The sequence below is a fragment of the Dictyostelium discoideum genome (assembly GCF_000004695.1).
Source record: "Dictyostelium discoideum AX4 chromosome 5 chromosome, whole genome shotgun sequence".
Classification (NCBI taxonomy): Eukaryota; Evosea; class Eumycetozoa; order Dictyosteliales; family Dictyosteliaceae; genus Dictyostelium; species Dictyostelium discoideum.
Genome location: NC_007091.3, coordinates 4,266,818 through 4,280,715, shown reverse-complemented (window position 1 = coordinate 4,280,715; position 13,898 = coordinate 4,266,818). Strand labels below are relative to the sequence as shown.

Here is a 13,898-nt window from a genome sequence, read left to right as displayed (position 1 = left end):
TCAACCAACAACACAATCAATCATCCAAACGCCTCCTTCACTGATAAACTATGTGTACCTGGTTTATGATTAGGCCAAACTCAACAACTCACTTCAAATAATCAATAATATTGATACTGGTGCTAACATGATTCATTATTAGAATGCAATGTTGTGGGTTTCAATGTTCATCATGGCAGTGGAACTTTACAAACCCATAGAATTTCCTTTTCAATTAAATCATTTTTAAAAAAAATATAAAAAATAAATAATAAATAATAACTCAACTATTTACTACTAGTTTATTATTGGGGATCATTTTCTTTTCACCATCCAACAATTTTTTTTTTATAGTCGATTAAGGATTTTATTTTATTTTATTTTATTTTATTTTTAATTTTTAATAATTGATAAGAATATAAATTGGTTTTTATATTCTGATGATTTTATTTTTTTATTCTGATTTATAAATTGGAATTAAAATTGAAGCAGAAAACATTAGAGAATAACTACCTTGATTACAAATTGGATTACCAACAGCATAACCTGGCTGAACAACTAATGAACCAGTTTTGATTGAAACATAACTACCTTCGAGAGCTTTTAATTTAATGTCAACTGTGAAATTTGCAACCTTGTTTTTGTTAATATCAGTTACAGCAATGTCGAAATAATGATGACCAAGATCTCCAACACTGTAATATGTTGAAAAGAATTTTGCAAAATGAGTTTTGACTGTGAAATTACCAAGATTATCACCATCATTGGTCATTACAAATTGCATTGGTACTCCTGTAAAATTTTTAATTGTTGGAAAGGCTAATTTAAAGATATTACTATACTGGTTAGTAGTATTGTAGTAGGTGAGCGAGGTAGCTAAATTCCAACCATAAGCTGACAAGAAAAATTCTTGTTTTGAAACCCCATTATTCCATAACTTATCAGTCAATTCCTTTGGAGGATAAGAATTACTATACTTGATAGTGGCCATAATATAGGTTCCAGAGTTATCACTATAAGCGAAATCACCATCTGAATATGGTACCCAATAACCAGCTGATGTAAAGTAAATTTGATAAGTAGTTGGTAATAACATTTGAATCATTGCAATTTCGTAAGCTACAGATGCAACATCTGAAATTTTTTCAAAGTCTAACCCATTCATATTGAGAGAGGAAGGATCATTGGTTGGTAAGAAACATAATGCATAAGTTTTACTCATCATACCCCAATCTTGTAAAATGGTATCCTTCATACTTTGAGCATTTGCCATTTCATTTTCATAGTTTGTATTTAAATGAGTGTAGAGTTGACTTAATTCAACTTGATAGGTTGATGCACCTTGATAATTACTTTGAGACATTAATTCACCAAATTCTACTGCTGATTGACCAATGTTTGCAATTATTGAACCACCTACTGGAATCTCTGAAATAAGTGAATAAAAAATACTAGTAATTGCATCAGTATAATTTGCATTAACCATTTGATTAGATGACATATCAACATTAATTAAATTTGCTAAATTTGTTAAATTTGAACTACCTTGACTAAATAATTTACTATAAAAACCAGAATAGTTTTCAAATACTAAACGGACATCGATTGCATAGATGAGTTCAGTTTTGATTTGATTTTGAACATTTGAAAAATCTTCAGTTGAATGAATTGATGATGGACAAGTTGCATTGGTGACAATACTTAAAAAGGATTGTAAACTAACATTGATTCCTGTATAAAGTGATCTAATATCATCAGTAAAATTAGAAGTTGCATCATTACTAAGGTATTGATATGATGCTAATAAATCACCACTTGTGTAAGCTGGAAATGGTTCTGGTACTTCACTAACAATTTGGTTTAATGAATAGGTTGGATTTGCAATCCATTGGAAACAAGTATCACAAGCACTACTTGGTTGAGCTAATACACAATTAACAGTTGAATCAACTCCAAGTTGACCAACGAATCCAATACATAAATTTGGATAATATTGATTGAATATTTGATTATTTTCGTTGATACCCCATTGTTGCATTAGATCATTTGCTTTGTAAACATTGGTATTTAAATAATAGTTTGTTGTACTACCATTAATTGATGGACCAATATCTAATACTAAATTACCATCCAAACGTGATAAAATGTGACCATCGCTTGTCATTTGCCAAATTTGACCTTTTGATTTTGCTTGAACTTTATTCATTACTACACTAGTATTATATGATGTACTATTATTTAATACACTTAAACCCCAATAATTATTTGAACCCAATTGTTCACTTTGAAAGTAGCCCCAATTACCAGTTGGAATTGGTGCTCTTCTAAAAGTTGTCCATTGTTGAGTTGCGTTTCCATTTAAAGGTGCAACACAAATATTGAAACAGTCGATATCAAGGTAATTACCATTACCTTGGTTTTGAATTTTATTATTTGTTGTATCAATTGTCCAAATTTGAGTTTTTGAATTTGAATTAAGTTGTACTAATTCAACAAAATAACCACCTGATGAAACATCTAAAACAAAATTACCACTGGATGTAAAGATATGACCATCATCCGAAAGAAGCCATGTTTGAATTGACTCAGATGCTACACATTGGAATGTATTACTGGTTGATAAATAATATGGTGTAATATTATTTGAACCTTTGAATAAACTTTTTGCTGCGAATGAGTATTTTGGTTTTGAACTTGTACTTTTTAATTGTTTTTCTTCACTTTGGTTTGAAGATTTTGAAATATCTTCAATATTAATCATTTTTTTATTTTTTATTTTTTTATTTTTTTATTTAAATTATTTGTTTTAAAAGTTATTTAATTTATTTTTGGGAATGAAAAAAAAAAAAAAAGTTTTAAAGTATTTATATTTTTTTTTTTTAAGTCTATTATTATTATTTTTTTTTTATTTTTTTTTTTAACCCATGATTTAGATCTTTGTTCAATTCAACACAAGCAGGTGTCAAAATGGAGTGTTATCTTTCACTCATTACATTTTTTAGGGTTTGTGTTTTTTAATTGGTGAATGTGCGAATCTTTAAAATAAAAAAAAAAAAAATAAAAAAAATAAAAAAATTTAAAAAACTAATTATCGAAAAAAAGATATCTTCAAAACACTAAAAAATGCCAATCTTAAAAACAGTATTTTTGAAAATTGATTTAAAATAATAAATAATTAAAATAAAAAAATTAAAAATTGTGTGACTTCAACCTCAGACCCAAAAATTAATTTTTTATATTTATTTTTTATTTATTATATTTGAAGCCTCTCACTAAATAATTTATCCAAACCTTTTTGTTTTTTTATCTTTCTACCTTTTTTTAAAAAATAATTATTAATTTTAAATAAAAAATATCTTCAAAACACCAAAAAATCAAAAAAAAAAAAAAAAAAAAAAAAAAAAGATTTGATTATAGATTGTGATAGATTTTTTTTATTTTGATATTTAAATGATAGATTTTTCTATAAAGAAAAAAAGTAAAATTTAAAAATTTTTAATCTTTGGAAAATGTTATACTTAATCTTTTTAATTTACTTGAAAAACTACCCCTTTTCTTCTTTTTATCACTTGGAGTAGTTGGTACAGTAAATTGAAATTCTTCATTGGGTTGTGATGGTAGTTGAGGTTGTTGATTATTATCATTTACTGGTGTATAGTGAATTGAAGGTGCAGATGTTACAGATTTAATTGGTGACAATAATAGTAATAATAATAATAATAATAATAATAATAATAATAATAATAATAATAATAATAATAATAATAATAATAATAATAATAATAATAATAATAAAAAATCAATGATTGATAAATTAAATATTTCAATAAAAAATATTAATAGTATTCAACAAAATTATGATGATTATGATTATGGTGATGAAGATATTATAGGTTATTATAAAGGTACTGATACAATTGAACTTATTAAACAATATCAACAATCATTATTATTATTAAAAAATAATATAAATATCAATAATCAAAATAAATTAAAAGAATATAATAATCAAATCATTAAATTCAATAATCAAATAATTGATGATATTAAAAATAATTTAAAATTAATTTATGAACTAAATAATAATAATAATAATAATAATAATAATTATAAAAATAATAATAATAGTAAATTAAATGAAAAATTTAAGATTGAAATTGATGAAAATAATTATAAATTTATAAAAAGTATGTTTAATTACAAGTATATATGTAAATAATAAAAGTATATTAACATTTTATTTTAAAAATAGAAATTGGTATTGGAAAGTATTATTTATATTCAGAGAACAGTGAATTACCAAAAAATAATGTTAAAATTGCACTTGGAGAAGATTGTGGTAGTTTATTAAAACTCAAATCAAATGAAAATATAAAGGATGTAATATTATTAGATGGATTTAAAGAAAGTTTAGAACCAGGGGTATTACCACTTGGTGTTGAATATTTAGTGATATGTGATATTAAAACACCATTAGTAAAAGGATCAATACCATCAAGTGTTGGGTGGTTACATTTCATGATGGATTTAATCAATCAATTGGAGATGGTATTATTCCTTCTAGTGTTGGAATTTTAATTCTACATTAAAAAGCCATTAAAGATTGGTTCAATTTCTAATACTGTAAATAGTTTGGGTTTTTGTGATGGATTTTCCCAATCATTAGAACCAGGTATTATTCCCTCAAGTGTCAAATATTTATATTTAAGAGATATCAAACATTCATTAGAGATTGGATCAATTCCAAAAACTGTTGATAATCTTTGCTTAGAAGATGGATTTAATCAACCATTATCAATCGAAACCATTTCTTTGATACCTGGAGGTATACAACATTAAGTTTATATATTAAAAGTGAATTAAAGGTTGGTTCAATTCCAAATGGCGTTATATTATTATAATTTTATAATGGAATTAATTTAAATTTACAAATTGGGTCAATTCCTAATTCAGTTGAATCCATTTCATTTAATAATGGTTTTAACCAATTACTCCCACCAGGTATTATACCAGAAAGTGAAAAAAAATTATTGTTCTATAATATTAAAATACCATTTGTCGTTGGATCAATTCCTAAATCAGTCACTGATTTATGGTTCGAAAATGGTTTCGATCAATTAATAACACCAGGTATAATTAGTGATGGAGTGAAATTCTTATATTTAAATGATACTATGCAATCATTAGAAATAAATTCAATACCAAATTCTGTAACAAATCTCAGTATTTATAAAGGATTCAAACATCAACTAACACCAGGAATCATTCCAAATTCAAAAAAGCAATTTACACTAGGAATAATGAATACACAACTAATAGAAGGATCAATACCCAAAAATATACCAAAAATTATTTTACAAAAAAATTTTAATCAATCATAAGATATTTGTAAATTAGATAAATCTGTAGAAATTATTAAATAAAATTAGAAATAGAAATAGAATTAAAATATTTTACTGTATTAGGTTTTTTATTTTTTATTTTTTTTTAATTTTTTTTTTTTTTTTTTATCTTTTTCTATTTTTAAATTATTGTTTTTAACTTTTTTTTAATTAAAAAAAAAATAAATTGTGGATGTGGGAAGATTGAAAATTTAAAATAAAACACCCAAATATTTAAGATAATAATTTTTTTTTTCATTTTTTTTTTTTTTTTTTCATTTTTTTCACCATCAAAAATCAATAATAACTTCATTTGAACAATAAAAAAAACTATCAGACCTTTTAATTTATATTATGATATCATTAACAAATAATAATAATAATAATAATAATAATAATAATAATAATAATAATAAAAAATGTTCAATCCATCCAAGTAAAAATGTTGAACTTTTATGTTTAGATTGTAAATTAATACCATGTTGTATTTTATGTGCATCCAGTAATGGTTCTCATCATCGTCATGGATTAGAACCAATATCAATATCAAACATTCTTTCAATGATGAATAATTTTAAAGACGATGTTTACCCGAAATTACTTGAAAGAATTGGAGATAATAAACAAACATTAAAAGATTCCAATGAAATTTTCAATGAAATTCAATTACAAAATGATGAAAATAAAAAATTACTTAAAGATGAATTTAAAAAACTTCATCACATACTCTCAATACTTGAATTAGATATCGAAAAACAATTAGAAACAATTTTCCAAGAAAATACATTAATAAATGCAACTATTACCTCCTCAATCAATATTGATAATAATAGTAATAAATATAATAATAACCCAATGATTGATAAATTAAACAATTCAATAAAAAATATTCAACAAAATTATAATGATTATGATTATGGTGATGAAGATATTATTGGTTATCATAAAGGTACTGATACAATTGAACTAATTAAACAATATCAACAATCATTATTGTTATTAAAAAATAATATAAATATCAATAATCAAAATAAATTAAAAGAATATAATAATCAAATCATTAAATTCAATAATCAAATAATTGATGAAATTAAAAATAATTTAGAATCAATATATGAACTTATTAATAATAATTATAATAATAATAATAATAATTATAATAATAATTATAATAAAAATAATAATGAATTAAATGAAAAATTTAAGATTGAAACTGATGAAAATAATTATAAATTTATAAAAAGTATGTTTAATTACAAGTATATATGTAAATAATAAAAGTATATTAACATTTTATTTTAAAAATAGAATTTGGTAGTGGTGAAAAGTATTATTTATATTCAGAGAACAGTGAATTACCAAAAGATGATGTTAAAATTGCACTTGGAGAAGAGTGCGGTAGTTTATTAAAACTTAAATCAAATAAAAATTTTTGGCATGTAATATTATTAGATGGATTTAAAGAAAGTTTAGAACCAGGTGTATTACCACTTGGTATTGAATATTTAGATATATATGATATTAAAACACCCTTGGTAATTGGATCAATACCATCACGTGTTGGGTGGTTATCATTTCATGATGGATTTAATCAATCAATTGAAGCTGGTATTATTCCTTCGAGGGCTAAATATTTATATCTACACGACATTAAAAAGCCATTAAAGATTGGTTCAATTCCTAATTCTGTAAATCATTTGCATGTTTGTGATGGATTTTCCCAATCACTAGAACCAGGTATTATTCCCTCGAGCGTCAGATATTTGAATTTAAGAGATATCAAACATTCATTAGAGATTGGATCAATTCCTAAAACTGTATCTTATCTTTGTTTACAAAATGGATTTAATCAACCATTATCAATCGGTACCATTTCTTTGATACCTGAAGGTATACAAGAGTTAAGTTTAAATAATATTAAAAGTGAATTAAAGATTGGTTCAATTCCAAATTCAGTTGAATCAATTACGTTTAATGATGGTTTTAAACAATTACTCTCACCAGGTATTATACCAGAAAGTGTAAAATATTTATACTTCTATAATATTAAATCACCATTAGTTGTTGGATCAATTCCTAAATCAGTCACTAATTTACATTTCAATGATGTTTTCGATCAATTAATAACACCAGGTATAATTAGTGATGGAGCGAAATTCTTATATTTAAATGGTACTAAACAATCATTAGAAATAAATTCAATACCAAATTCTGTAACATATCTCAGTATTTATGGAGGATTCAAACATCAACTAACACCAGGAATCATTCCAAATTCAATAAAGCAATTAACATTAGGAGAAATGAATACACCACTAATTGAAGGATCAATACCCAAACATATACCAAAAATTATTTTACAATATAATTTTAATCAATCATTAGATATTTGTAAATTAGATGAATCTGTAGAAATTATTAAAGAAATATAGAAATTTTATTACTGGATTAGGTTTTTTTTTTTTTTTTTTTTTTTTTTTTTTTTTTTTTTTTTTTTTTTTTTATTTTTCTAATCAATAAAACAATCAGAAATTAAAAATGGCATTATTCAGAAAATAAATAAAATAAAAAATAAAAATCGAGTGTTTTAAAATGTTCTGGATTTGACCAAAATATTGGAAACTTTTTTTTTTATTTATTCACAGCAAAGAAAATATCAAATAAAAAAATAAACCAAATCAATTTTTTTTTTTATTTTTTTTTTTTCAAACCTTTATTTTTCTTTAAAATAAAAAAACAATTTCAAAAAATGAATTATATTATTTTGTACTTTTGGGTGTTTTATTTGTATTAAAAATAAATAAAATTTTAAAAAAGAGTTGGCGCAAAAAAAAAATGTTTTTTTGAAAAAAAATTTTTTTAATTTTTAAAACGTTTCTTGAAGATTAAAAAACGTTGTGTTTTTTTTTTTTACTTTTTTTTTTAATTTTTCAATTTTTTTTTCTTTTTTTTTTTTTCGATCGCTTATATTTTTTTTTTTTTTTTTTTTTTTTTTTTTTTTTCAACCAAAGCCAACCAAAAAGTAAGTAATAAATTTTAAATACACTTTCATTTATGTGGTGGGGTTGCTTTTAGATGATTAAAAAAACTTATGGGAATCTCTCTTAATTATAGTGACGAAAAAAATTTATTTATTCGCATTTATGATTTAATTCAACCCAACCTAAAAACATACAAAAACAATAATAATTTATTTGTTTCAACTCAATGTATTAATATTTTTTTTTAAAAAAAAAAATTTAGGTTTCTTTGATTTCGCTTTCCTTTTCTGAGGCCTCTGATCGTTTAAATGATTTTAAATAAAAAAAAAACATTTTACCAAAAAAAAAAAAAACCTAAACCTAAAGATTTTTATAATTTTGTTTTTATTTTCTTTTATATATTTTAAATTTTGAAAAAAAAGAGTATTATGTGAAAAATAAAATTGGTGTTTAGGGATAGTTGTGTTTCGAAATAACCTACACCCAGATGAAATGGTCATTCTTTTTTTTTTTTAAATGATATATACCAATATCACAAGGTTTTTTTTTACTCCACTAATATTATTATATCTTACAAAAAAAAAAAAAAAAGAACAAAACGTAATAAAAATTAAAATGATAATAAAAAAAAATATATAAAAAACTTTATTTAAAAATTATTTGATTTTTTTAAAAAAAATTGGATCTACATTGCACCACCACCAATACCACTTTGTTTTGGAATATCAGTCCAAATATTGAACAAAACTGGACGATGAGTATTAATTGATTTTTCACGACCATCTAAAATGATATTTTCAATATCATCTTTTGAACCATGATCTTTATTAATAATAAAACCATTACCACCATAGGCGTTCATAATCTTATGGAAAGCAGTTCTTGGAGCTTCATGATTCTTTGATTGATTATCCATTAAATTCTTTGGTTGTTGGTTTTGTAAGTTTACAATATCACGACCTAATGGATTAATGATTGAATGTTTTTCATTATTAGCAACAATGATATTAATTGGTAAACGGTAGTATGATAGAGTACCAAATTCTTGAACACAGTTAATAATTGAAATGTTATCAGTTAACATGTAAACATCAGTTTCAGGGAAACATAGCTTTGAAGCGATTGCCAAACCAATTGAACTACTGTGAGAGGAGAATTTACTTGGTTGAATTAATGAAAGTACGCTTCCACCCAAAGTTGTGTTTGCAACATCACAAAATTCACCTTTATCACTAACGATTACTGGTGGTTTTTCCAATCTTTTGAATGTATCTTTCAATGATCTAATCAACATAAATGGATTAACATTGTCAACTTTAATATCAGATTTCTTTTCATTTATTAATAAACCAATTGAATCTTTCTCTTGTAAATCATATAACCATTTATTCCATTTGTTTGAATGAGATTTTGGGAAAATAAAACCTAGATGTAATAAGAATGCACTTGGATCACAAGCATGTCTTTCAACGAGATCAAAACCAAATTTATTTGAAAAACTAGCTGGTTGTGAGAATTCCATAATAGAATAAACCTTGGTTTTCAATGTATCGATATTTAAATCATTGATGAAACTTGGTGATGAAATACCCATACTAATTAAAAGATCACAACGTCCCAATGCATATTCCATACTATCATTAACAATGTTATTAATACCCATTGTTCCAAGACATTTTGAAAATCCGTTTAAAAATGTTGGCACACCTAATAATTGAATGGATAATTTCAAACTTTCCAAATTTAAATCTTTATTATTAATATTGTTTGATACTAAACATTGATCACCAATTACTAAAATTGGATATTTTGCATTTACCAAATGATTCATAACATTTTCAACATGTTTATTCTTTGGACTTTCAACCATACGTAATCTTGGATAATGGAAACTAATTTCAGTGGTTTCAGATGGATATTTAAATGTTCTACCACTAATTTCATCCCAAAGTTTATTAATATACCATCTTGATTTTTGGAAATTCTCTAAATATTCTTTAGTTTCCTCTTCTGGTAATAATAATGATTGTGAAATTTCAATTAAAACTGAACTTGAATTTTCACTCTCTACTGATTTTGCAAATGAATCTTCTAATACTTGTGAAATTTCATTAATATTTGTTACTTCAGTAATATATTTAAAATAATTATTTAATAATTTTTTATCCTTTTAAAAATAATAAATAAAATATAATAATTAGTTAATTTTTTTTTTTTTTTTTTTTTGAAAACAATTAAATTAAATACTTACAAAATCTTGTTCACCAATAATTGGATTAATTGCAATAACAACTAATGGAATGTTATCAACTTTTGCATTTACTATACCATTAATCATTGAAATAATTTCTGGACCACCATTTACAAAAACTACACCGATTTGACCAGTCATTCTAAAAACACCACCAGCAGCAACAATTGCATTATTATAATTTTTCATTTGAATAACTTTCATTTTATTTTCTAAACTGCATTCATTAATTGTTTTAATATCTTGTAATTCACTTAATGAAAATGCAAACCTATAAAAAAATAAATAATAATGATGAAAAAAAAAAAAAATTAATAAATAGAAAAAAAAAATAATAAAAAAAAATATAAAATAAAATATTTACTTAATATTATGATTATTTAAAACACGAGAGATAACATTACCACCATTTCTTAATTGACCCCATGGAATTTTTTCTTTTAATTTTGGTCTTTGAGAAATGTAACGATGAATTCCATAACCTAAAGCTAATGGTAAACCAACACCAGCAGTAATCTTGAAAACGTCACCAGCTAATTTACTACCACCAAAAGCTCTTTCAACTCTATCAACCATATAATTTGATTGATAATTTATTGAGTTGAAAAAATTATGAAGTAATCTATCACCTCTATTTACACCACTATTAATAATATCTGAATATTCTCTCATTTTTTTTTTTTTTTTTTTATATATTTATTTTTTTATTTATTTATTTATTTATTTATTTCTTTATTTATTTATTTATTTATTTATTTATTTGTTTATTACTTTTACAAATATAATAATTTGGAGTATTAAAAAAAAAAAAAAATTTCAACTTTAATATTTATATTAACCCTTATCTTATTAAAATAAATTATTTAAAGTAAAATTTGTTAACAATTAATCCTTTTTTTTTTTTTTTTATAATAATTTTATGTGGTTTTGAAATTTTAATTAAAATAAATAGTACTATTTTATTGATTAAATTAAAATTAATTCTGTTAGGATTTATTTGTCAAAATTTATAATTACTTTATTTTTATTTTTATTGTGGGAAGTATGTGTGTGTTCACATGTGGTTTTTACTACTATTTGTTTAAAAATCTTTTTTTTTTTAGTAATAATGATAGTAAAAAAAAAAAAATGGAAAAAAAAAAAAAAGTGTGGTTTATTTCAAGGATTATTTAATTATTGTTAAAAATAATATTATTTTAATTATTTTTTAAATATTATTTTCTTTTATTTTTTTTGTAATTGTTTTATTTTATTTTATTTTGTTTTTTTTTATTTTTTTTTTTTTTTTATTATAAACTTTAATTTACTTTCTTTTTTTTAAACCAGCAAATTTCTTTTTCAAAACTTGACTAGTTTTCTTTGTACTACTATTATTTTTACCTTTATTATTTTTACCTTTATTATTATTATTATTATTATTTCTGAGATTTGATTTTGCAGGTGTTTTTCTTTTTGGTTTTTCATCTTCGTCAGAGTCATCATCTGAATCATCTGAATCACCTTTATTTTCTTTTTTAACAGAGATATTATCATCATCAGAATTACCTAAATCAAAATCTGAATCATCTGAATCTGCTTCCATTGGGAATTCAACATCATTATCATCACCATCTTCAATATCATCATCAGAATCCATATTATCAGTAACTTTAATTGAAATTGATTTCTTTTTATCATTTCCTTCATTATTATCATCATTATCATCATTATTAATTCTATTTTTATTTTCTTCCAAATTCTTCCAGATTTCTTCTTCTTCTTGAGCAATTTCATTTGTTGGTTCTTCTTTTGAGAATAATACACAAGAAAGTCTTTGTTTTAAGAAAATTTTATGTAACATTTTTCTATTATCTAAATTATAAACTCTAAGATGTCTATCTAAACCAACTGTTGCTAATAATGGTAAAGTTGGATGAATTGCAATATCTTTAACACTACCAGCACTATCTTTGAAACTACCAACTTGTCTACTTGTTCTAACATCATAACAAAATACTTTACCAATTGAATCTGATGCATAGAAATAACTAATAATAATAAAAAATAATAAATATTAATATTTTATATAATTATAATTATTCTTTTTTTTTTTTTTTTTTTTTTTTAATAATATCTTTTTTAAATTTAAAAACATACTGTTCTTTTTGATTTGTATATTGAATTGATTGAATTGGATGTTTTGAAAATGAAACGTCCAAGAAAGAAGATCTATTAGTTTTTGAACGTAAATCATAAGCTTTTATTCTAAAATCACTACCAATTAAAATTTTATCATCATTCATGTATTTTACAACATTGATTGAAACTGGTTCTTGAAGATTTAAAAAGTCATGTTTAAATTTGGCTGAATAGGTTTTAACTTGTTTTTCAAGATCCCAAATGGTTAAATTTACATCTTTACCACCAAATGCAAATTTATCATTTGATGGATTCATTGCAAAACCTGATAAATTAGTTGCAACATTTAATGAAAAACTTTGAGTATTAACTGGTTCAACAATGACTTGTTTTGATTTATTATTCTTTCCTACTGTTGAGGCGGCGGCTGCTGCTGCTGGACTCTTTTTTTTATTTAATGTTGGTAAATTCATTGGAGCTAATTGAGTTGTAATTGGTGCTGTTAAAGTTTTAACATCAACTAAACCATTCTCTAATGCTACTAATAATTTATCATTATTCAATGGATGAATTGCTTTAATTGATTGACCATAATCAATTTCACCAATTAATTGTTTCTCTTTTTGATTCCAATATTTTAAAATACCATTTGAATATCCATAAAATACATAATCTTCATTATTTTCAACTGAATTCCAACCAAATGTCATTACATTTAATTCTGATGTTGTATTTAATGCACCATATAAACCTGTTGGTGTTTTTTTATGAATATTATAAACTATAAAAAAAAAAAAAAAGTTAATAATCTTAAGATATAATTAAAAAAAAAAAAAAAAAATCTTGTTTACATTACTTTTATTAATACCAGTTGAACAACCTACAAGTACATCCATTTTATTTTTATTATTATCTAAAATTATAATTATTTTGAAAAAAAAAAAAAAAAAAAAAAATCGTCTTTCGCTTTTTTTGTCGGTTTTTTGTTTTGAGAAAAAAAATAAAAAAAATAAAAAAAATAAAAAAAAAGAAATTAATTTTTTTTTTTTTTTTTTTTCTAAAAATAATCTAAATTTAATTAATGAATATTAAATTTAAAGATACAAACAATTTTTTTTTTTTAAATCCTTAAATTAATAATAAAAAAATAAAAAATAAAAATAAAAATAAAATAAAAAATAAAAAATA

At 22.8% G+C, this 13,898-nt stretch overlaps 5 protein-coding genes across 5 annotated transcripts; 2 read left to right on the top strand and 3 right to left on the bottom strand.

Annotated features, from left to right (window-relative positions):
* Positions 1-433: 433 nt before the first annotated feature.
* Positions 434-2,740, bottom strand: cupH (ricin B lectin domain-containing protein; the record flags this gene model as incomplete). The annotated part of the gene is made up of 1 exon (XM_630560.1): positions 434-2,740. One exon carries the CDS (start codon positions 2,738-2,740, stop codon positions 434-436), a length of 2,307 nt encoding a protein of 768 aa, XP_635652.1.
* Positions 2,741-3,429: 689 nt separating this feature from the next.
* On the top strand, positions 3,430-4,818 carry DDB_G0290561 (hypothetical protein; the record flags this gene model as incomplete). The annotated part of the gene is made up of 4 exons (XM_630559.1): positions 3,430-3,457; positions 3,648-4,166; positions 4,232-4,527; positions 4,573-4,818. 4 exons carry the CDS (start codon positions 3,430-3,432, stop codon positions 4,816-4,818), a joined length of 1,089 nt encoding a protein of 362 aa, XP_635651.1.
* Positions 4,819-5,714: 896 nt separating this feature from the next.
* On the top strand, positions 5,715-7,792 carry DDB_G0290559 (hypothetical protein; the record flags this gene model as incomplete). The annotated part of the gene is made up of 2 exons (XM_630558.1): positions 5,715-6,603; positions 6,669-7,792. The coding sequence occupies 2 exons, from the start codon at positions 5,715-5,717 to the stop codon at positions 7,790-7,792; spliced, it is 2,013 nt and encodes a 670-aa protein (XP_635650.1).
* Positions 7,793-9,026: 1,234 nt separating this feature from the next.
* DDB_G0290557 (hypothetical protein) lies at positions 9,027-11,264 on the bottom strand (the record flags this gene model as incomplete). The annotated part of the gene is made up of 3 exons (XM_630557.1): positions 9,027-10,508; positions 10,593-10,863; positions 10,957-11,264. The coding sequence occupies 3 exons, from the start codon at positions 11,262-11,264 to the stop codon at positions 9,027-9,029; spliced, it is 2,061 nt and encodes a 686-aa protein (XP_635649.1).
* A 631-nt stretch (positions 11,265-11,895) lies between these two features.
* On the bottom strand, positions 11,896-13,606 carry DDB_G0290555 (WD40 repeat-containing protein; the record flags this gene model as incomplete). Its single annotated transcript, XM_630556.1, has 3 exons — positions 11,896-12,619; positions 12,729-13,491; positions 13,567-13,606. The coding sequence occupies 3 exons, from the start codon at positions 13,604-13,606 to the stop codon at positions 11,896-11,898; spliced, it is 1,527 nt and encodes a 508-aa protein (XP_635648.1).
* Between the last annotated feature and the right edge of the window lie 292 nt (positions 13,607-13,898).